Source organism: Marmota monax, unplaced genomic scaffold (genome assembly GCF_021218885.2).
Source record: "Marmota monax isolate L192 unplaced genomic scaffold, Marmota_monax_Labrador192_F-V1.1 WCK01_AAM20220418_F8-fsc00192, whole genome shotgun sequence".
NCBI classification, from domain to species: Eukaryota; Metazoa; Chordata; class Mammalia; order Rodentia; family Sciuridae; genus Marmota; species Marmota monax.
In genome coordinates this window covers 1,349,670-1,375,217 of record NW_026693786.1, presented here as the reverse complement: position 1 = coordinate 1,375,217, position 25,548 = coordinate 1,349,670, and the positions used below count along the sequence as shown (strand labels likewise).

Below are 25,548 nucleotides of genomic sequence, written 5' to 3'. Positions count from 1 at the left end.
GTCCCTATCAAAATACCAAAGGCATTCTTCACAGAACCAGAAAATAAATTCTAAAATCCATATGGAACCACAAAAATCTGAATAGTCAAAACCATCTTGATCAAAAAGAACACAGCAGGAGAAATTATACTACCTAACTTCAGAATATACTACAATGCTGTGGTCATCAATACAGCATGGTATTTGCATAAAACCAGACACATAGACAAATGGAGTAGATTAAAGAGCCTAGAAGTAAACCTATACATCTACAGCCAACTGATTTTTCACAAAGGTGCTAAGAACATATATTGGAGAAAGGACAGTGTTTCCGAAATTGCATATCTACATATAGATCAATGAAGCTATACCTCTATCTGTCACCAGTTACAAAAGTCCACTCAAACTGCATCAAATAATTAATTGCAAGACATGACACTACTAGAAGAAAATGTAGCAAAACACTCTAGTACATTGAAATGGACAAGGATTTTTCAGACAAATCCCCAAAGCAAAAAGGGACAAATGGGATTACATCAAGCAAAAAATCTTCTGCATGGCAAAGGAAATCATTGATGGAGTGCAGAGACAACCTACAAAACAAGAGAAAATATTTGCAAACTGTAATGTGACAAGGGGTTGCTATCCAGAATAAATAAGGAACTCTAATAACTCAGTAGCAGAGAGAGAGAGAGAGAGAGAGAGAGAGAGAGAGAGAGAGAAAAGAAAGAAAAAAGTGAAAATATGAGCACTAGATCTAAATAAACTTTTCTCAAAGAAAATATACAAATGGGGCCAACAGGTATCACTCAGTATCATTAATCATCAGGGAAATGCAAATCAACATTTCCTTACAATCAGCTATCACCCCACCCTGGTAAGAAAGGCTATTATAAAAAAGATTAAAGATGCACACCATTGGTAGTAATGTAATGTAAATTCATTCAATCATTGTGGAAAACAGGATGGAAATTCCTCAAAAAATTAAAAATAGAACTACATATGATAGAGCAACCCCATGCCTAGGTTTGAATACACAAAAGAATAGAAATCAGTATATCTGCACTCCAAGGTTCATGGTAGCACTATTCACAGTAGCCAAGAAATGATAACAGCCTAAGTCTCCATCAACTGATAAATGGATAAAGACATTTTGGTACATATACAGCAGTGGAATACTATTTAGCCATAAAAAGGAATGAAATTCTGTCATTTGCATTAACATGGATAGAACTGGAAATCAATCATTATGTTAAATGAGATAAGCCAGGAATACAAAGAGAAGTACCACATGATCACTCATGTGGAATCTAAAAAAAAATCGATCTCAAAGAAGTTGAGATAGAATGTGGTAACCAAAGGCTGGGGAGAATAGAGGGAAGGTAGGAACTGGGAAAAGTCAATCAGTATGTATCTAAGCTACAGTTATGTAGGAACAAGATGTTCTGGTATACTGTTTATTGAACAATAGGGTGATTATAGGTAATAAAAGTATACCATACATTTCAGAAAACTAGAATAAAGAATTCTGGAAGATTTTACCATAAATAAATTATACATGTTTGGGAGATTTTTACCTGAATTAAACATTACACATTACATACATGTATTGAAATATCACATTGCCCCATTAATATGTATAGTTTTTATACTTTAATGAACCAGTTAAGAAATTTAATTTAAAAACAACAACAAAAGAAGAACATGGTCTTAAAGAGGTATGTATACTATTGGTGTTATCTGTTTATATCCTACTGAATTGGAGTGAAAAGTGTTGCTAATTCTGTCCCAAGCTAGCGGCTGGTCTCTTTCTAGTTTTAAATAATCCTTTTGTCTTTCAGGATTACCCTTGGGTGTCCAGTATTAATTAACTGAGGTAATTTTGAAAGATGGTGTATTATCTTTCAGGATCTTTATTGAGGCCACCGATTTTATTTTATTCTTATACAACAGGAGTAAGTTGGTTTAAATTTTCTTTAAAAATGTGCCTCAGTAGCATCTGAAATGCCTCATTGATTTGGCCTCCACTTTTTTTTAAAAAAAAGACATTATTTTTCAAACTTTATAGTTTATCTAAACTATAGCTGAAGTCATGTCCTTTACAGCTTAATGGACTCATAATGCATGATTACACAACTTCAGAACCCATTTTGTTAAATGAAGTGGTGACATTTTATGCACTATTAAGCCAACTAGAATAATTTTCTTGCTCTTAGCCATAACTTCTCTGTGTCCTTATTGAAAAAATTCTGGGGTGTGTTGTAGAAGGTTTTGACAGGAGAGAGTGTTTCTAAAGATATGTGGAAACAGGGCCTTTTTACCATTAGTCCATCAAGAAAAATATGGCAGAAAAAAATTCATGCAATGGGAAAGTGGTTGAAATGCCCCAGTTTGTGTTATAATGCATTAAGTTATATTTATTTTGTAATAGTTCGATTGGAAAAGTGAATTTTAAAATTACTGCCTTATTTCCTTTTTTTAATGCCTTACCAGTTATAAGAGCACTAGTGTGTGTGTGTGTGTGTGTGTGCGCGCGCGCGCGTATGTGTGTATGTGAAATAAAAGTATTAAAAACTATACTTTTAGCATTTCATATTTGTGCCATCTTATTTATTTAAAGCATTTCAGGTTGGTAGTCCTTCTGTTTTCAGTACAATATGAACAGTTTTATTTCTGTTATGTTTTGCACAATAAACTGCCTAAAAGACTAGCAAAATAATTTTCTGAGCCCTATGGGGATAATCATAATATAAAAGTACCCTGTATTATATAATGTTCTGTCTTGGGTTTCTTATATGTTGACAGTTTTCCCTATTCCTTGCTGTGAAAATATACTTGAAATTGTATAACCCTTTCCCCTTTGAAATGAATTAATTTTTTTTATTATGTGTAAATTATAGAAAATACAAGGAACCAAAAAGAAGAATATAAAAAATTATCAAAGATTCCACCCACTCCAGCTACTGTTGTTAACACTTTGGGGGGTCTTGCTTTCTGTATCCGTTTGTATGTACATGTGACTCATTCATATGTCATGTTTTTTCCCCACAAAATAAGTTTTTTATTCTGTTTTTATCCATTTAACATGTTTTTGCGTCACTACATATATTTCTGAATGAATGTGTTTTGTTATATGTATTCACTCTAATTTGTTTATGCTATTCTACAATGTTGATCATTTACACTATTTCCAATTTTATTTCTATTAAAACAGCATGAACATAAACATCCTTCTAACTAAATTTTCATTCCTTTATGCAATACTCATTGAGTAACTACTGTATGTCAGCCACTACATTTGGTACTGGATTACAACTGTGAGTACAAAACACAGAGTTACTACTCACATGGAATTTAAATTCTAGCAGGAGAGTGGATGTCAATCAAGTGATCATACTGCTGTATAGGTAGATTATAACTGAAGTGGATCCTTTTGAAAAGGTTGTAGGGCTGGGAAGGGATGTATTGCAAAAAGAGATTATTCTAGACACAGTGAACACTATTGCACAAAGGCCCTTTAGCAGGAGGGATTATGGCATGTTAGAGGAACTAAAAGAAAGCCAGTGCAGCAAGTGCAGTGCTATAAGTCATGACTGAAAAGGAGTCAGGGGCCAAGCTAAGCAGAGCCTTGTAAGCTATGTTATAGGCTTTGTTCTTTATTCCAAGGATGATTGGATGCTGCCTAATGGCTTTAAGCTGGAAGTGCTATCTGATTACAGGTGAATTTATTAGATAGGGAACAGAGTAGATGCAGGGAGATAATTTAGGAGGTCATTGCAGTGACTGAATCACTGTGAGTATTGATGATAGCTTGGTGGTATGTTGGTGGTAGGCAAATTCAAGAGATTTTCAAGAGGTAAAGTTGATTCAACTTGGGGCATATTTTAAAGATGTTTTTAGCATAAGTTCCCAGAAGTTGAATTTTTGAGACAAAGGGCAGAATTATTTTAAAGGCTTAAAATAGATATCAGATTGCTTTCTAAGATTATTTCAGAGTACTCTTCATTAATAGTGCATTAGAATGCTTATTTCTGTACACCATCACCAGCAATGAGCATCATCTTTTCCTTTTCTTTTTTGAAACTTTTCCAGAAATTGAGTTAATATTTCAACTTTTTGAATGGGGACTTTTATACCAAGTATAATGATGTAGTGTGTGTGTGTGTGTGTGTGTGTGTGTGACACACACACACACACATCCTTATTTTGGTTTTAGGAAGTATAGATATGATTCTTTTTGCGGGTGGGCAATTGAACCCAGAGGTTCACTTAACTACTTAGCCACATCCCCAGACAATTTTTAATATTTTACATAGAGACAGGGTCTGTCTGAGTTGCTTAGGGCCTCACAAAGTTTCCGAGACTGACTTTGAATTCGTAATCATCCTGCCTCGGCCTCTGGAGCCACTGGGATTAAAGACATGTGGCACCATGCTTAGTTGGATATGATTCTTCTTCTTTTTGTGGGGGGGGGTTACTATGGATTGAACTCAGGGGTACTCAACCACTGAGCCACATCCCCAGCCCTTTTTTTGTGTTTTTTTTATTTAGAGATAGGGTCTCACTGAATTGCTTAGTGCCTCGCCATTGCTGAGGCTGGCTTTGATCTCATGATCCTCCTGCCTCAGCCTCCAGAGCAGCTGGGATTACAGGCATGCACCAACACACCCAGCTTGGATATGATTCTTAATATTCCACCTCTAAAGCCGAAACCAAAACCAAAAGACTTAATGGAACTGTTGCCCCAGGAAGATGGAAAAAAGAAAATTGTGAGCTGAATTTAGGGTAGATTGATTATGACTGGAAAATTGCATTTTTGTTGACATTTTTAATAACCACCTCTGCTTAATATAGCCAATACCAAAACCCCTACTTTCCTAAATGCAATATTGTAATTCTTCTTTACCATGAGTTTGAACCTAGGATTCCACAATTGACTACAAAGGTGGAAATATTTGTAAAGTTATATGTAGTGGTATATGGCTTAATAGATAAAAAAATAAAAAATAAATGTATAGTATATGCCCCCTTGCCATTACTCAACTATTTTTTAGTATTATGTGGATTACTATAGTTAAAAGTAAGAAATCTAAGAGAAATGAGTAGCTTTTTTAAAAAAAAACAATTGAAATAGTTTATTTTTCTCCAAAGTATCTTAAGTTTGGAAATAATGGCCTTAGATTTATAATAAAAGTTATATATAAAATTTTGTGTATTTCTCAAGTATTTGCATAATTCTACATTACTAACCTATGGTTACATTTGGAATGACATTTTATTGCTTTGTTTTCTCTCTTTGAACAGTTAAAAGATGTTGATACTCGGAAAATCATAAAAGCAATGCTTTCATATGTATGGCCCAAAGACAGACCAGATCTACGAGCTAGAGTTGCCATTTCCTTAGGATTTTTGGGTGGTGCAAAGGTAAGAAGGAGAGAAATGTATTGTTTTGTTGCTGTGCTAAGAAATACTGGGACATTCTGTAGTCATTGTAGTCATGAACTCTGAGTTAGTATAAGCCACACCTCGGGAAGCATGGCCAACTTTTAGGATCATCGTTTAGTTTATATAATTATTTTATGCAATGAGCAGAAATTATATGGTAATATATTATCTCTAGATCATACATCTAACAGCTTTAACTTAATGGAATTCGCTCCTAAAATCCAATATAAAATACAGGAACATTGGTTGTAACAAAACTCAAGGAACTTTATAAAAGACATTCCTCAGAGTCATCTTGGCTCTTTTTTAATACATATTTTTGAGTCAGTATGATCCCCAGTTCCCAGTAAATTAAAAAGAAGATGAAGGAATCTTAGGTGCTTGATAGCCTTAAGTGGTAAATAACAGTTCAACATCAAGGGGAAAAATGGGAAACTGAATAAAGAGGAAACAAAAAGCCACAAAAGTTGGGTGTGTTCATTATAGGGATTCTGTAATTCAGCAGCCTATTTTTCATTATACTGTAAAGCAAAGTTGTAATGACAACTGAGTTTTCAAGGAAATAATATTTATTTTCAATTTATTCAGATTAAAAAATCAGGCACATATACATTGAAAGGTATAATATATTGTCACCATGTAGAATGTGGTCTCTGGAGTCAGACTGCCTGGACTCTAATTAACCTTGTAATCTTGGGCAAGTTGCTTTGTCTCCATGCCTCAGTTTCCTAATTTATAAAACTGGGTTATTATAAAGATTAAGTAAATTAACATTCAAAAAGCTTAGAACTATACCTGGTGGGTAGTTAAATATAAATGTTAAAATAAAATTTAAATGTTCAAAACTATGGTAAAAAGTGTTTGCATAAAATATAAATGAAATTGGCAATAATTTGGTTATTCTTTTTATATATGAAGATTAATAGTTTGTTTAAAACCTGGGTCTTGCCACTTCTTTCTTTCCTGTATCACATTTCCTTCTATTTACACATTCTTTTCCCTACTCTGAAAATATATTGACAACTTATAACTACTGTTCTTGGCATTGCATTTAAATATAACTAAAGCTAATTTCTTCCCACAATTCATACAGATTATGGCCACTTTTATTTTATTGCTTTAATACAAAGTAGGTCATAAATGATTTAAAGAACTACCAGCCAAGTGTTGTTTTAGGGTAAAGATAGAAGTAATCACTATGACGAGAAATCAGGAAGTGTTACACAGAGGAGATGGCATCTGAGACAGGCCTGGATCAAGGAGTAGGATTGTTACAGGCATAGAAATAATTTAAACGATGGTCTAGGGAAAGCATATAGAATGTATAGAGAAGTGAATGGTCTATCTTGCCTCCAATGAGGGAAAACTGTTTTAGAGGAATGGGAAGTAAGCTTGGAAATAAATAGAGCTCCTGATGTTAAATGCCTTAACTGTAAAACAAAACAACAACAGTATATATATTTAATTATATAAGAAATAGGAACTTTTATTTGTTTATTTTTGCGGTGCTGGGAATTGAATCCAGGGCCGTGTGCATGCGAGGCAAGCATTCTACCAACTGAGCTATATCCCCAACCCCTTAGAACCTTTATTTTGAGGAGAAAATTAATAAAGTTAGAGTTATGCTTTAGGGAATTATTCTGGCCTTGTTGTAGAAGACAGATTAAAGTAGAGATACCATTCAGTTCATACATTTTTTTCAGATAATATTTACCAATTAGTTATGAGGCTAAAGTAATAATCTAGGTAAGTAGTAATAGCAGTTTGTACTAGAGTGATGGTAAAATGGTACCGTGGAAGGAAAATATGTCAGAGATGTGAGGTAGAGTCAACAACACTTAACAATGGATTGTTTATTAGAAGTAAAAAAAAAAAAGGAATAGGGTTCATAGATGATGCCAAAATTAAGACAATAATAATGCCTTTAACAAATAGGGACCAAGTCAGGAGATCTTGTTTAGGAAATGCAGATCTTGCTTTTGGCCACGTTAAGTTTTAGATGCTAGTAGAACATCTAGATAGAGCAGTTGAACTGATAATATAAAATCAAGACAAGCTGGGGTTATCACTCAGTGATAGAGCGCTTGCCTAGCACATGTGAGGCACTGGGTCCAATCCTCAGCACCACGTAAAAATAAATAAAAGTGTGTCCATCTACAACTAAAAATTTTTTTAGTAATGCAAGACAAGATCAAGAAGGAGCCCAGGGTTAGAGATTCAAGAGGTGAATGTTGAAACAATGCAAATTTGTGAGTTCACCAAAGGAAAGAACAGAAATAGAAGACTACTCATGACAGAGCCTTTGTAGTAGAATCTGGGAAGGAATAATTGAAGAGGTAAGAGTAAAACGAAAGTAATTCATAATCAGATTCTCCATTTTCATGTCTCCTTTCTCATCAGTAGGCACTGTTGAATATTCTCACAATGAATCTGACCCATTCCCAAAAGAGTACTTACTTAAATCAACATGCTGAGCAACAGATCAAGAATCCCATGCTTTATTCTATTTGTTTAAGCTGAACAGAGAAAATGATATTACAAATCTAATTTTGGTAGCTAATGTTAAAATTTTTAAACTTTCATTTCATTTTTAGCACAGTACTGGCTGCTGGATTGTCCTTAACATATGAATTACTTAAGGATAAATATGATTCTGTGCTGTTATGCAAGGCAAAATTAGCAAATTGGCCTTTATTTGTTTATTGGCTGAATGTATATACCTTGCTGACAAGTTAAAGAAAGATGATTTTCTGGACTTTCCTTTGACTTAAAGAGAACAGGTTAGAGCAAGACTAATTAAGCTAGTCAAAAGGAAGAGTCTTAAATAATGACATTTATATTAGGATTTATTTTTAGAGTGAGTTCCAATGCTTCAGAAATATGGAGTTCTGTTGCTTGGTGACAGGTCAATATCGGTATGAAATCTAGATCTAAGCTAACTTCCTTAAGGGCTGAAATATTATTAGAACGCAAATTTATTTTGTTGTTCAGTCAATATATACTGAATATCCACAGAATGGAAAGTGTTGTACTAAACTCTTATAAATTAATTGCAAATAAATACAAATGAATATCGAAAATCCTTAAAACATGTTTGATTGCTTTTGAATCAAGAAAATAAGAAATTGCCAGATGTTATGAGGAGTGCCTTCTAGTACTTTCAAAGAATATAGTAACAATTTTCTTTTTACTAGACAAGAAATAGACCATAGAATAATAATTTGATGCATTCAGAACATAGCATTAACCATTGTAAACACCCATTTTCCAGCTTGTAGACTATTCTCAGTTTAAAATTGATCACTCTTCCAAATCTCCAAAAACTGATTATTGTTTTTTTTAGCAGTATTGCAAGTGTGCTTTATAACTGGTGTGCAAAGATGGATTGTTATTCCTTTTTGTTCCTTGGCTTCCTATTTTTCCTTCAAACCTGATTGCACACTTTGACCTGTAAACACTTTGGAGTAATTAAGACCCATTGTACTCTGGTCTTCTCTGATCTTCCCTTCCTCCACATATTCTTGGAGTTTTAGTACAGGGTCTAGGAACTTTCTCAGCTCTAAATGCCATCCATCTGTCTGTGTGGCATTGATGGTATTATGAATAAGCTTGAGGCACAAGTGAGAAGGAAGAAAGAAATATCAAGTGAAAAGAAGAAAAAGGGATGAGGGAGCTGGTGATATATCTCAGTTGATAGAGTGCTTACCTCGCATGCACAAGGCCCTGGGTTCAATCCCCAGCACCAAAAAAAAAATGGATGAGGATCTCATGCATGGGCCCACATACCATCTACTTGCTTATTTACCTTTGAATGCTCTTGATTCTGAAACTGTTAAGGCTATCACTGTCACCAACAAAGATTTTAAATAAACAGCATCATATAGAGATGATTTGGAGTAAACCAAGAGGGATTGGCATTCTTTTTTTAAAAAATATTTTTATTAGTGGTTGATGGGCCTTTATTTTATTTATTTATATGTGGTGCTGAGAGTTGAACCCAGTGCCTCACACATGCAAGGCAAGTGCTCTACCACTGAGCCACAACCCCAGCGCAAGGATTGGCATTCTTTGTATCAGACAAACAGCAATTCTATTTTAATATGTTGGGGTTCTATATGTGACATATTTTAGGGGTTCTGCTGCCAAGTAAGAGAGAAAAGAATGCTATTTTCCTTCATTCCTTAAATTCCTACATATTTTATGCAGTATCTTTTATCACAGTCTGTGCATATATCATAGGAGTATCATATCATCATTAATTGAGGATTCTGAGATCTTTTAAGGTTTTTGTTTTTCAAATTCAATCTTTCTATTAGTATTTTTCAAACAATCAGGATTTAAGGGAAATATAAAGAAAAAGAAAAATCACCTGATTTTACAAAACAGATATTACTTTTAATATTTCCCCCAAAAGTTTATTCATATTCTCTAACCTCCCCCATCTTGGAAACCACTGTAGGCAAATGAAATTAAAGTATCAAGTACAAAAAGGCACTCTTGATTAATAGTCTGTTAAAGACCAAAACAAGCTATCTTTAATATTATAAAATAATAACTAGAGATAGTGTGATTTATCAAAATGAAATCAATATCTTTTTTCTTCAGGGATGCAACTCTTATTTAAACTAAGGACTAATGTGTGTTTTGAGCATACTTTTATTGAGTGACCATTGAGTAAAAAATACTATGCTGGGCAAATGGGAATAACAAAATGAATAAAATGTGGGCCTTGCCCTCATGGAGTTGCCGTGTACTAACAGTGAAAATATAATGATAAAAACCTGTGACATTATATAAGTATCCAAAGGGAGATGCAAGTGAAATTTTATGGGAGTGCAAATGATTAGACATTTGGGAAAGGCTTCAAAAATTTCATACATTTCTTGCTTGAGTTTGATGTTTTGAAAATCTTCTGAAAAATAAAACATCGCTATTTGAAGTCTTTAATTAAATTGAGAAATAGTATTTATACCCTGAAGTATTTTTAATTAAAAGATTTATATTTTAGAGAAATTTTACATTTATAGAGAAATTGAAAAATAAGTAAAGAGTTCTTATATACCTCTTTTCCTTCCCATATATGCAGTTTCTTCTGTTATTAATATCTTTTATTATTGTGGCACATTTGTTAAAGTTGTTGAGCCAATTATTTAAGAAGGAACATTATTGTTAACTAAGTCCATAGTTTATATTATGAGTTACTTTTTGTGTTGTACAATTATGTGGTACCATACAGAAGTGTTTCACTGCCTTAAAACTCCTGTGTGATTGACCTATTCATCCCTCCTTCCTTTTCCCCAAATTCTTAACAACCGATGATCTTTTTAGTATCTCTCTAGTTTTTTCTTCACAAGAATGTCATATTGCTGGGATCTCATAGTATGTAGCATTTTCCTGTTGGGTCTTTTCACTTAGTAATGTGCATTTCAGGTTCTTTCATATCTTTTTGTGACCCAATAGCTCATTTCTTTTTATTGTGGAATAATATTCCATTGCCTGGCTGTAACAGGGTTATGTCTATCCAATCACCTGTTGAAGGACATTTTGGTTGCTTCCAGATTTGGAGCAATTATGAATAAAACTGCAAGAAACATTTATGTGTAGGTTTTTGTGTGGATATGTTTTCAACTCATTTTTGTGAATACCAAGGAGTAAAATTGCTGGATTGTATCATAGTTTTTTTTTAAAAAAAAAAAAAACCTGCCAAACTGTCTTCCCTGTTAGCTGTACCATTACCAGTTATGAATGAAAGTTCCCATTGCTACATGTCCTCACCACCATTCAGAATTGTGTTTTATATTTTAGTCATTCTAATAGATGTGTAGTGTAATCTCATTTTTGTTTCTAATTTGCATTTGCCTAACTGACATATCATATTGAGCATCATTTCATATGCTCATTTGCCATCTTTGTATCTTCTTTGGTGAGATGTCTACGTCTTTTGGCTCATTTTAAAATAAGGATGTTTGTTTTCTTATTTTGGAGTTTTAAGTTTATTCATGCATTTTTGATGATAGGCATTTGTCAGATGTGTCTTTTGTAAATATTTTCTCCCAGTCTATTCACTTTCTTGATAATGTCTTTTGCAGAACAGAAATTTTTAATTTTTGTGAAGTCCAGCTTAGATTATTGAGTTTAGATCTTCTTTCCTAATATACACATTCAATTTCCCTCTAAGAATAAGTTTCACAGCATCCAGAAAATTTTGTTAAGTTGTAATTTCGTTTCTATATTGTTCAAAGCATTTTAACATTTCTCTTGAGACTTCTTTGACCCATTTACTATGTAGAAGTGTGCTGTTTAGTCTTTGGTATATGTTAGCTATTTTTCTGTTTATGATTTCTAATACCTCTGATTTTTAATAGCATTAATAGATAAGAGTTTTACTTTATGATATTGATGTATTTTTTAAATTTGGTAAGGTGTTTTATAGCCTATAATGTGGTTTATATTGGTGAATGATCTGTGTGCTTGACGAGAATATGTATTCTGCTGTCATGGGATCAAGTATTCTGTATGTGTCATTTAGACTCATGATTGATAGTGTTCATTTCAACTATAGCCGTACTGATTTTCTGCCTATTCTTTTTAAAAATTTATTAGTTCTAATCAGATATACATGGCAGTAGAAAGCTCCTCGATTCATTGTACACGAATGGAGCACAAATTTTCACTTCTCTGGTTGTGCATGAAGTAAAGCCACACCATTTGTGCAGTCATACATGTACCTAGGGTAATGAAGTCTGTCTTATTCAACTGTCTTTCCTACCCTTTTGACTATTACTTCTGTCAATTACTCTTGAAGGGGTGTTGAAATCTCCAATTATAATAGAGAATCCATTTATTTTTTCTTGCAGTTCATCAGTTTTTGCCTCATGCATTTTGATATTTTGTTGTTAAATTGCATACACAATACAATTGTTATATGCTTTAGGATAATTGGCCCCTCTGACATTACGTATTGCCCTCTATTATCCCATTTTATTTTTCTTGATTTGAAATCATCTTTGTCTGAAATCAGTATACTTATTTCAGCTTTACTTTGATTAATGTTAGCATGGTACATATTTCTCCATCCATTTACTTTTTTATGAAATATTTTTAGTTGTAGACAGACATAATACCTTTATTTTATTTATTTATTTTTATGTGATGCTGAGGATCGAACCCAGTGCCTCACATGTGCTAGGCAAGTGCTCTACCACTGAGCCACAACCCCAGCCCTCCATCCATTTACTTTTAATCCATTATGTCTTTGTGGTTCAGGTGGGGTCTATAATTGGGTTATTTGGGGTGGGGGGGTACCAGGGATTGAACTCAGGAGCACTTAACCACTGAGCCACATCCCCAGTCCAATTTTGTATTTTATTAGAGACAGGGTCTCACTGAGTTGCTTAGCACCTCACTGTTGCTGAGGATTTCTTTGAACTCGTGATCCTCCTGTCTTAGCCTCTCGAGCTGCTGGGATGACAGGTGTACACCACCACGTATGGCCTATAATTGGGTCATTTTTAAAAACTTGCCCTGATAATCTGTCTTTTCATTGGTGTAGACTATTCACATTTTAAATGATTAATTGATATAGTTTTATTAATAGTATTGACCATATGTATAATTGCCTTGTATTCGTTGCCCTTGTTCTTTGGTTTTAATTTAGTTTTCTTCCAAACTACTTCTGAAGTTGACCATTTGATGTGATTCTAATTTTTGTAATCTTTTAATATTTCAGTTACACTTAAATTTTTTTCTTGATTGCAATATAGTTTGCAATATACATTTACAACTAATCTAAGTCTACTTTCACATAACATACTGCTGCATGGGTAGTGCACATAATAGCATTACCAGTTTAATCCTCCCATCACTTACAGATTGTTGTCATTCATTCCACTTATCTATAATTCTAATTACCCAATGTATTGTTTTTGTTATTATTTTGAATAGACTGTCATCTGTTAGGTAAATTAAGAATAAAATTAGTACTTTTACATTAAATTTCTCCCCTAACACTTCTTTTTATGTAGATCAAAGGTTTTATCTTTATCATTTTTATTCTCTTTGAAGAAATTTTAAACAGTTCTTGAAAGGCACATATACTGGCAACAATTTCCCTCAACTTTATTTTTAGAAGGTGTGTATTCTTCACTTTCAAAGGAAACTTTCACTTAGTACAAAATTCTAGGTCTGTGGTCTTTTCCCGTTTTAATAATTTAAATATTTCACTCCATTCTCTTCTTGCTTGCATGTTTCTGAAGAAAAGTCCAATGTTATTTTTGTCTTTGTTCTGTAGGAAAGGTGTTTTTTCCTGTAGATTCTTTTAAGATTCTTTGAATTTCTACAGTTTGAACATGATATGCCAAAATGTGTTATTTTTCCCCCTGTTTGGTGTTCTTTGAGCTTCTTGCATATGTGGTTTTGTGTCATTCATTTTAGAAAATTCTTAGCCATTATTCCTTCAAATATTTCTTCTGTTCCTTTTCTCTTTTCCTTCTACTATTCCCATATGTTATACCTTTTGTAATTGTCCCATAGTTCTTGCACATTCTTTTCTACTTTTTTTTCATTGCTTTTCCCTTTGTGAAATTTCTTTTGACATATATCTTCACGTTCACTGATTCCTTCCTTAGTGGTTGTGTTCTGTCTACCAATGAGCTAATCAAAAACATTCTTTAATTCTGTTACAGTATTTTTATTTTCTTGCATAACTTTTTGGTTCTTCCTTAGATATTCCCTTCTTTCTGCTTACATTACCCATCTGATTTTGCATGGTTTCTGCTTTTTCTATTAGCACCTTTAGTCTTCATCATTTTAAATTCCTTACCTGATAATGCCAAAATCTGTGCTTTAACTGAGTCTGATTCTGATACTTACTTTGCCTACTCAAGTTATTTATTATCTTTTTGCATATTGTAATTTTATTTTTTGAAATCTGGACATGATCTATTGAGTACAAGATACTGAGGTAAATAGGCTGTTAGTGTGAGATTTTGTGTTTATCAGGGTGTGAGTTGACTGTGTTTAATGTTTGTCATAGCTGAATGTGTCAGGCTAATATTTCCTCTAGTATCTGTTTTTTTGTCACCCCATTGTCTTTCTCTGGAGACTCCCTTTTAAATAGGTTCTGAGTCTTGTAGTCTTTTCAGTTGTGTAATTGCCTGTTATTATAGAGGAGCCCTATTGATGTGGAGCACTATTAAGTAGGTGAGAGGAATCCTTATATAATCATATAATTACATCTCAGAATTATCATGAGCATGTATCCCTAGGATATGAACCTCACAATTGCTTTCAGCTTTCCTTTCCTCATTTAGTAAGATAGGAATGCTAGAGGAGGTAGAGCTGAGTATTTTCCTTCTCCCAGGTTAGTTATACTCTGATAAAACTTAAGTTGGTTATGCTTTGGTAAAATAGTTTCTCTTGAGGGAAAGCCTTTGTTAATGAGAACAGAATACTCAGGTCATATTTTGAAACAATTATTTCCCCTCACCCTACTGTAAATAATGAGGGGATTTTTTTCTCATATATTTATCCTTAGAACCTGGTGTGGCTACTGGAGATGCTGTGGTTGGATAAGTGTCCCCTAAAGGCCCAGGTATTAAAGACTTGCTCCCCAACCTTTGGCACTGTTGAGTAGGTGATAGAATGTTTCAGAGGCTGGGCCTACTGGGAGGTCTTCCAGTCATATGGGAGCATGCCCTTGAAGAGGGTATTGGAATCTTGGCCCCCGTATCTCTCTTTGTTTCCTTCCTGGTCTCCATGAGTTGAGCAGCTTGTTCCACCACGTACTTCCTGCCATGATGTACTACTTGACCACTGGACCAAAAGCAATAGGGCCAACCACCTATAGACTGAAACCTGTGAGTCAAAATAAACTTTTCTTATTTTAAGTTGATTGTCTCAAGTGTTTTGCCATAGTAATGAAAAGTTGACTGACACAGGAGGTAAAACTTATGAAAGTGGGGACCCCCAGGATTCTAGTCTTTTGAACTAGTTCTTGCTCATTCTTTAGCAATTAATGTTCCTAACTTACCATTTGCTTGTTTCCCCCAGCCATAACACCTTTTCCATGTAAACTATGATTCACCTAGTTTTGGGGATAGCAGTTTACCCTGTTACCTCAATTTTCTTTTAGCTTCAAGGAGGTATTTTCAGTTCAACATTTTTAAAATTATGAGCAGGGGAGTGATTTTTAAGCATTTTATATATTATACAGGAAATTGGGACTCCTACCTTGTAATAGATCTTAGCTGTGTACCAGTTATTCCACATAAATGCTAATATTACATCAAATAAGATGTTGTGGTATAAGGCCATTTTTTTAAAAAAATTAATGAATCAAGCAAACAAATCGTGTTACTTCTACTGGTTGCATTCAAAGTTTTCATTAAATATCAGTCTGATCCACTTTTCCCCTCTAAAGTTTTTATCTCTTAAAGGACTTATGTAAGAGGATTTGTCTCTTAGATTTGATTAGTAGAGTTAAGACTCTAAACTCTTGCTCTTCTGTGTGCTTTACTTTGCTCTCAGTTAGGTGTTCTTCAGCTGTGAAATAGATACAACAAATTTGTTTTATGGCTATGACCTCTAGGTTTTCAACTTGCTTATACATGTTTTAGGTGTCTGTTTTTTGACAATGACATATGGTCTCTTTCTATTTATGTCTCAGTTTTGTCATGTTTATATTTTCCTAATTAAACTATCATGTTAAGTATAAACAATCAGTGGATTTCTTATAAATATTATATTATGTAACATTCTTGAATATGGACTCTTTGTTTTGTTATTTTTGTTCTTAAGTCATAATTCTTATTTCATCTTCTTGGAATCTATATTCAGATATGTTGCAAGGATTGGACTAAACAGGCTGTTTTCTGTTGTGGTTATTTTTAATACCCAAAATCAGCTTTAAGACAGAAAAGTTTACTTATGTGATGGGACTCTTTTATGGCATTTGCTTTATGACTCAGGCCTAATTTTCATGAATGAGTAACTTATAAGGTGTAAAAGAATTTCCATTTTCAGGTAGTTGTTTTCTTTTTGTTATTGTTTTTCTCCTTTTAATGAGAATAGACTTAAGTTCTGTGAAGGTCCTACCACTACCTGATGGTCTTTACAAATCATGTAAGTGCCTTGTTCAGTTTTATTTTCTCTGTTTTGCCTTGCTAATCAAATATCCTTTTAGAGTCTTTGGTCTTTATTTTCTTTCTTTCCTCCTGGTCCTTTTATGACTAGAGAAGCAATTAACAAGGTAAAAAATTCTCTGTTTCTTATTCAAATATATTTGGCCCTTCTTGGCAGCACTGCTATGGAGCCATTAGTTAACTGAGGCCACTCTGAAATTCAAAGACTCTGAAATTCCAGTCCCTGAAGACTCACTCTTTGAAGAATTAACCCATTACCACAAGAGTGGTCCTAATCCCTCTTAGCAACCTAATCACTGCTTAAATCACTGCCCCATGTCCCAGTACCACCACAGTGGCAAACAAATGTCAGTATAATTTTTGGAGGGAACAAGCCATATTCAAACCATAGCATATGATGATTTTACTTTTTCCTTAAGTCTGTTCTTCAATCACTGTCCCAAACTATATATTTTTGTACTAAAAATTAAGTGAATTCAATTTCTTAGTGATACACAATCTCTGAGCATTCAAAAGTTTAGCAGATGAAATATGATTTAAATTAAGGTCTAGAAAAGAAAAAAGTTTGTAAGGATAAGTGATTTTATTTCTCTTGTACTTAATGTGTATGTTGCAGTTACAGATTAAATATACCTTTTGTCACATGTTTAAAATCTAGTAAAAATAACCAATTTCTTAATTTTTAGGAAGTGACATGGTATGAGGCTTCATATTGAGTTGATTTTGATTTTGATTTCTCTTGTACTTAATGTGTATGTTGCAGTTAATGTACTTAATGTGTATGTTGCAGTTACAGATTAAATATACCTTTTGTCACATGTTTAAAATCTAGTAAAAATAACCAATTTCTTAATTTTTAGGAAGTGACATGATATGAGGCTTCATATTGAGTTGATTTTGATTAAAATACATTGTCCTATAGCTTTAGATAGTTAGCTCCTGTGCCTAGGGAATCAGGTCTGTTGTAACCTGAGACACTGGCTTTGTTGGTTTTTAAATTAATTTTAATGAACATACAGTAAAATGAACTCTTTCTGGTATACAGTTCTATGATTTTTTAACACTTGTATGTATTCATTTAATTGCAACTGCAGTTAGGATACAGAAAAGTTTCATCACCTCAAAATCTCCCATGAGTTACCCTTCATAGTCATACTTTCTTCAGATCCAGAAATGGTGGGAAACACTGATATGTCCTCTCAGTATAATTATTTTTATTTCGAACATATCATATATATTCATCCATTTTCTGTTGCTGTAATAAAATATGGGAGACTGGGTACTTTGTAAAGAAATTTTGTTTAGCTCACACTTCTGGAGATTTAAGAACATGTCACCAGCTCAACTCTGGTGAAGCCATCAAACTGCATCACAACATGATAGATAGCATCAGGGCAGGAACACATGTCAAAAGGAGAGATCACATGGCAAGACAGGAAACCAGAGTTTCAGGGATGAGGTTTACTCTTTTTATAACTCACTATCTCAAGCACTAACTAGGGTTCTGTGAAACTTAATTAATCTCTTCTGACGGTAGTACCTGATGCCCTAATTACCTCCCAGTAGGCCACATCTCTTAATGGTTCATCACCTCTCACCATCCCCACACTGGGAACCAAGTTTCCAACATATGAATGTTTGGAGGATACACTCAAACCATATCTGAACCACACCATCATATAAATGGAATCATGTCATATATGACCTTTTAAGCTGAATTCTCTCACTGAAAATAATGCCTCTGTCATTCACCCAAGTCACTGAGTATACCAGTCCATTTCTTTTTTGTTGTTGAGTGGTTTTCCATGGTATGAATAAATAGTTTGTTATCCATTCACTTATTCAAGGACATTTGGGTTCTTCCTACCTTTTAGTGATTATAACTAGAACTGCTTTAAATATTCAGGTATAGGTTTTTGTGTAACCCAACTTTCAGTTTATTTAGAATAAATACTAAAGAGTGGAATGCTGGGTCATGCTAAGTATATTTTTAATACTATAAGATGCTGCCAAGCTGTTTTCCAGAGAAGCTCTTTTTATATTCCCATCAATAATGTGTAAGAGTTCCAGTTGCTTTGCTTCTTGGCTGCCAGCACTTGGTACTATCAGGCATGCAGTAGTATCTGGTGGTTTTAATTTACATCTCCCTTCTTAGGAAATTGGCTAATGGTATTGAATATTTTCATATGTGCTTAGTTGCCATCCAGATATCCACTTTTGTGAAGTGTCTGTTCAAGTGTTTTGTCCGTTTTTTTTTTCATGCACAAGTTTTAATTTAATCGGTAGAAACATTAAATTATCACACACAATTTTTTCCATAAAGCTTAATAAATAGAATCTCCTTTTTAAACGCTGTACAAGGGACTGGAAAACAAGCTTCCAACAAAATATTTACTCATACTACCCTTTTATTGATTTGAAACACTTCCCTCCCTGCCCCCCATGTCCAAGACAGAGCTCACACTTCAGGGATCTCTCTGAGCACAGCCAGCCAAAGTCACCAGGTTCCTGGAGCCTTGGAGGTGATGACTCGCTCTGGGGCTGGGGCTTTAAGCACTTTGCGCTTGGGTCTAGTCTGCAGCCCCAGCAGCCCGGGGTGCAGACAAAATGAACCGTTTCAGTGGCTGTTGCCTATAGGAGCCCTTCTCTGTCCAACACACCAAAAGGGGTGAGAAAAACAAATGAGAAATGTCCCCCAAACACACACTCCCCAAAAAACAACACCAATAAGCCACAAACTGGTCCTCCTCCCCCTTCTGTAAAGAGCAAGAGGAGTGAGGAGAGAAAGTGTTTCTTCCCTTCTCTTCTGACAGAACCTAGTGGGTTCTCTTGCTGGGTAGAGTGGCCCTGGCTCACAGTGGGATCACTGTGCACCCCTGCAGGATGTCCATGATGTCTTGAGACCCTCTGTTGTGCCAGCTCCAAGGGTGTAAGCCCCCTGGCATCCCTGTATTGAAGATCAGACTCAGGAGCCAGGAAACTGACCACAGCACTGTGGCCCTCCTGCACAGCTAGATGGATGGGGAGCGCCTCAGTGCCATCAGGCGCATTGACATCAGCACCATGCTCCACGAGGACTTTCAGGGTGTCCAGGAATCCAATGCGAGCTGCATCGTGGACTAGACTGGTACTGGAGGCATCCTGAACATTGGGGCTAGCACCTTGCTTCAGAAGTTCCAGAGTGATGGCGGGACTGCCAAACATCATGACCTGCAGAGCCGTTTTGCCGAAGCGATTCAGGGCCCCACTCAGTCTGTCGCCAACATGTTGATACTGGTGGCCCTCCCTCCTCCACGATGGGCGGGGTCTGTTCTCGTTTTGTCCGTTTTTAATTGAGCTGTTTTGTTTTTCCTCTTGAGTTTAGGGAGTTCTTAATATAATCTGGGTAAAAGTTTTTTCTCAAATATTTGATTTGCAGATAGTCTTTCTATCCATAACTTGTTTTATTGCCTTATATGGAACAAGTGTTTTATCATTTTTTTATTTATGTATTATGCTTTTGTTGTCATGTCTAAGAACTATCTGCCTAACTCGACATCATTGAGAATTTCTCCTGTTTTCTTCTATTTTTATCTTTTACATTTAGATCTGTATTCAGGTTGAATTCTTATATAAGGTTTAGGTGGAGGTTTATTTATTTTTGTTCTCTAATTGTTCCAACACCAAGGCTATCCTTTCCTCATTGAATTTCTTTTCTTCACTATTGCTGGTACAACTAATTATCACAAATTCAGTAGCTCAAAACAACCCAGATTTATTAGTTTACATTTATGGAAATCAGAGGTCCAAAACTAGGTTTTACTAGGTCAAAATAAAGGCAGAGCTCTGCTCCATCCCAAGGCTCTCAGGGAGAATCCATTTCCTTGCTTTTTCCTGCTTCTAGAGTCTACTTGAATTTCATGGCTTGTGACCTCTTCCTTCATCTTCAAAGTCAGTAGCATCTTTAGTTTTTGTCTCATTCTGACCCTTGTGCGTTCGTAGTCCCATCTGCTCTCATGACTTTGACCTTCTTGCCTCCCTAAGGATCTTTGTGATTACATTCAACCCATCAGAATAATTCAAGATACTTTTTCCTGAATTTCCCATTTTCTTTAGTTTAATCACATCTGCAAAGTTCATTTTGTCATTTAAGCTATCATTTCTACTAACTTTAAAGAAAATATACATGGAATTCTTTGGGGAGCCATTATTTTTCTACCTTAGTTATATGTGTGGGATCTTTTTCTGAAATCTATTCTATTTCATTGGTCTATGTGTCTCTTACTTTGCTAATACTACATTATCCTAATTCTTGTAGACTTATAGTAAGTCATAAAGCCAGTAGTATGATTATTTCAACTTCTTTTCTTCTCCAGTGGTTTTGATTATTTCAGTTCCTTACCTCTCTGTATAAATTTATCCATAGTTAACAAAGAAGCCTAATGGTACTTTTAATGAAAATTTAAAAAAAAATCTATGTTCCAATTTGTGGAGAATTATTATCCTTACTTCATCGTATCTTCCACTGGATGAATGCCTTATGTCTCTCCATTTACTTATGTCTTCTTTGATCTATTTCATCAGCATTGGTAGCTTTCACACACAGACCCTGTTCTTGTTGGATTACACTAGTGGTTCCCAATCAGGGATGATTTAGAACCCAAGGGAACATTTGGTAGTGTCTGGAGACTTTTTTTTGGTCACAACTGGAGGAGGTAGGGTATGCTTCTGAGATGTAGTGTGTAGAAGTTAAAGACAATGCTAAATATCCTACAGAGGACAAAAATAGTTCCTCCCCTAAGAATGAGCAAATCAATAGTATAACAAGAGACTTTGAGTTAGGTTTATTCCTAAGGATTTCCATTTTGGGGGGATGGATAGGGAGGGATGTTGTAAATAGTTTTCTTTTCTGAATTTAGGTTTCTAATTGTTCTTTGCTAGTATATGGGTACATAATTTATTGATTTATATTGCTTATTTAATATGTTGGTAATTATAATGATATTATTAGTATATTTGAATTTAATTATACCATTTTCTTACTGGTTTTCTGCAAGATTATTCTTTATTTTGTTCCTGTTTCACCTTTCCTGTCATCTTTTGTATTTGAGCAGGTTTCATCTCTAGTTCCATCCATGTTGTCATAAATGAGAGTATTCCATTGTGTACATGTATCACATTTTCTTTATCATAACTTGATAGGCACTTAGGTTATTTATGTTTCTTGGCTATTTTGAATAGTGGTACAATGAACATGGGAGTTTAGTTATCACTTTCTATACTGATTTTATTTCCTTTGGATATGTATATATATATATATATATATATACACATACATATATACATACATACATACATACATACACACACACACACACACACACACACACACCTAGGAGAGGGATTGCTGTATCATGTGGTTATTCTACTTCTAATTTTTTGAGGAACTTCCATATTGTTTTTCATAATTGTTGTACTAATTTACATTTCCATCAACAGTGTGCAAGAGTTCCCTTTCTCCACATCCTCTTCAACCCTTGTTATCATTAATATTTTCAATATTAGCCATTATTACTGGGGTGAGGCGATATCTCATTGTGGGTTTTGGTTTACATTTCCCCAATAATTAGTGATATTGAGCAATTTCAATATATCTGTTAGCCGTTTGTATGCTTACTTTTGAGAAATATCTACTTAGATCTATTGCCCATTTTTAATCATTTTATTTGTATTTTCCTATTGAATTTTTGGAGTGCTATATATACGTTCTTGATATTGACCCTGGTCAGATATATAGTTTGCAAATATTTTCTCCCATTCTGTAGGTCGTCTTTCCATTATATTGTTTCCTTTGCTATGCAGAGGCTTTGTAGTTGGATGTAATCTCATTTGTCTATTTTGGCTTTTGTTTTCTGTGCTTTTGGCATCTTATCTAAAACAAATCCTTGCCCATTCCAGTGTCCCGAAGTGTTTAACCTTTGTTTTCTTCTAGTAGTATCATAGTTTCAGGTCTTAACGTTTTAAGTCTCCTATCCATTTTCAGTTTATTTCTTTTTTACAGTACTGAAGATTGAACCCAGGGTCTTGTACATGCTAGCCAAGAACTCTACCACTGAGCTATGCCCTCACCCCTGTTTTGAGTTGACTTTTGTAACTGGTAAGAACTAGGGTTCTAGCTTCATTCTTCTGCATATAGATATCCAGTATATAGTAGATATCCATTGTTTTCTTAGTACCTTGTTGAAAATCAGTTGGCTGTAGATGGCATGGGTTTATGTCTAGAGGTTCAGTTCTATTCCATTGATCTGTGTGTCTGTTTTTATGGCACTGCTGTGCTACTTTACCTACTATGGTTTGTAGTATATTTTGAAAGTTGGCTAGTGTAATGTCTCCTGCTGTGTTCTTTTTTTTTTTTTTTTTATTGTTGGTTGTTCAAAACATTACATAGTTCTTGATATATCATCTTTCACACTTTGCTTCAAGTGGGTTATGAACTCCCATTTTTACCCCATATACAGATTGCAGAATCACATCAATTACACATCCATTGATTTACATATTGCCATACTAGTGACTGTCGTGTTCTGCTACCTTTCCTATCCTCTACTATCCCCCCTCCCCTCCCCTCCCCTCCCTTCTTCTCTCTCTACCCCCCCTATTGACCTTCATTTCTCCCCCTTGTATTATTTTTCCCTTTCCCCTCATTCCCTCTTGTATGTTCTTTTGTATAACCCTGAGGGTCTCCTTCCATTTCCATGCAATTTCCCTTTTCTCTCCCTTTCCCTCCCACCTCTCATCTCTGTTTAATGTTAATCTTCTTCTCATGCTCTTCGTCCCTACTCTGTTCTTAGTTACTCTCCTTATATCAAAGGAGACATTTGGCATTTGCTTTTTAGGGATTGGCTAGCTTCACTTAGCATAATCTGCTCTAGTGCCATCCATTTCCCTGCAAATTCTATGATTTTGTCATTTTTTAATGCAGAGTAATACTCCATTGTGTATAAATGCCACATTTTTTTAATCCATTCGTCTATTGAAGGGCATCTGGGTTGGTTCCAAAGTCTTGCTATTGTGAATTGAGCTGCTATGAACATCGATGTAGCAGTGTCCCTGTAGCATGCTCTTTTTAGGTCTTTAGGGAATAGACCAAGAAGGGGAATAGCTGGGTCAAATTGTGGCTCCATTCCCAGCTTTCCAAGAAATCTCCATACTGCTTTCCAAATTGGCTGCACCAATTTGCAGTCCCACCAGCAATGTACAAGTGTACCCTTTTCCCCACATCCTCGCCAGCACTTGTTGTTGTTTGACTTCATAATGGCTGCCAATCTTACTGGAGTGAGATGGTATCTTAGGGTGGTTTTGATTTGCATTTCTCTGACAGCTAGAGATGGTGAGCATTTTTTCATGTACTTGTTGATTGACTGTATGTCCTCCTCTGTGAAGTGTCTGTTCAGGTCCTTGGCCCATTTGTTGATTGGGTTGTTTGTTCTCTTATTGTCTAATTTTTTGAGTTCTTTGTATACTCTGGATATTAGGGCTCTATCTGAAGTGTGAGGAGTAAAGATTTGTTCCCAGGGTGTAGGCTCCCTATTTACCTCTCTTATTGTTTCTTTTGCTGAGAAAAAACTTTTTAGTTTGAGTAAGTCCCATTTGTTGATTCTAGTTATTAACTTTTGTGCTATGGGTGTCCTATTGAGGAATTTGGAGCCCGACCCCACCGACTGTAGATCGTAGCCAACTTTTTCTTCTATCAGACGGCGTGTCTCTGATTTGATATCAAGCTCCTTGATCCATTTTGAATTCACTTTTGTGCATGGCGAGAGAAAGGGATTCAGTTTCATTTTGTTGCATATGGATTTCCAGTTTTCCCAGCACCATTTGTTGAAGATGCTATCCTTCCTCCATTGCATGCTTTTAGCCCCTTTATCAAATATAAGATAGTGGTAGTTTTGTGGATTGGTTTCTGTGTCCTCTATTCTGTACCATTGGTCCACCCGCCTGTTTTGGTACCAGTACCATGCTGTTTTTGTTACTATTGCTCTGTAGTATAGTTTGAAGTCTGGTATCGCTATACCGCCTGATTCACACTTCCTGCTTAGCATTGTTTTTGCTATTCTAGGTCTTTTATTTTTCCATATGAATTTCATGATTGCTTTCTCTATTTCTACAAGAAATGCCTTTGGGATTTTGATTGGCATTGCATTAAACCTATAGAGAACTTTTGGTAATATCGCCATTTTGATGATGTTAGTTCTGCCTATCCATGAACAGGGTATATTTTTCCATCTTCTAAGATCTTCTTCTATTTCTCTCTTTAGGGTTCTGTAGTTTTCATTGTATAAGTCTTTCACCTCTTTTGTTAGGTTGATTCCCAAGTATTTTATTTTTTTTGAAGATATTTTGAATGGAGTGGTTGTCCTCACTTCCATTTCAGACGATTTGTCGCTGATATACAGGAATGCCTTTGATTTATGCGTGTTGATTTTATATCCTGCCACTTTGCTGAATTCATTTATTAGCTCTAATAGTTTCTTTGTAGAGCCTTTTGGGTCTGCTAGGTATAGAATCATATCATCTGCAAATAGTGATAATTTAAGTTCTTCTTTTCCTATTTTTATGCCTTTAATTTCTTTCGTCTGTCTAATTGCTGTGGCCAGTGTTTCGAGAACTATGTTGAACAGAAGTGGTGAGAGAGGGCATCCCTGTCTTGTTCCAGATTTTAGAGGGAATGCCTTCAATTTTTCTCCATTCAGAGTGATGCTAGCCTGAGGCTTAGCATAGATTGCTTTTACAATATTGAGGTATGTTCCTGTTATCCCTAGTTTTTCTAGAGTTTTGAACATAAAGGGATGCTGTACTTTGTCGAATGCTTTTTCTGCATCTATCGAGATGATCATATGGTTCTTATTTTTAAGTCTATTGATGTGGTGAATAACATTTATTGATTTCCGTATATTGAACCAGCCTTGCATCCCAGGGATGAATCCTACTTGATCATGGTGCA

The 25,548-nt window shown here is 34.9% G+C and overlaps 1 protein-coding gene and 1 pseudogene across 2 annotated transcripts in view; one reads left to right on the top strand and one right to left on the bottom strand.

Moving 5' to 3' along the window:
* Abcb7 (ATP binding cassette subfamily B member 7) overlaps nt 1-25,548 on the top strand; it is a 118,027-nt gene that overhangs the window by 59,535 nt on the left and 32,944 nt on the right. Inside the window, exon 4 of one of the 2 annotated variants that reach the window (XM_046462129.1) lies at nt 5,284-5,403. The exons of the other annotated variant lie outside the window; for it this stretch is intronic. Coding sequence (XP_046318085.1) covers nt 5,284-5,403 — 120 coding nt within the window. The remainder of the gene's footprint in view (nt 1-5,283; nt 5,404-25,548) is intronic. 2 annotated transcript variants of the gene reach the window in all.
* Nucleotides 18,836-19,802, bottom strand: LOC124105035 (cyclin-dependent kinase 4 inhibitor D-like; annotated as a pseudogene).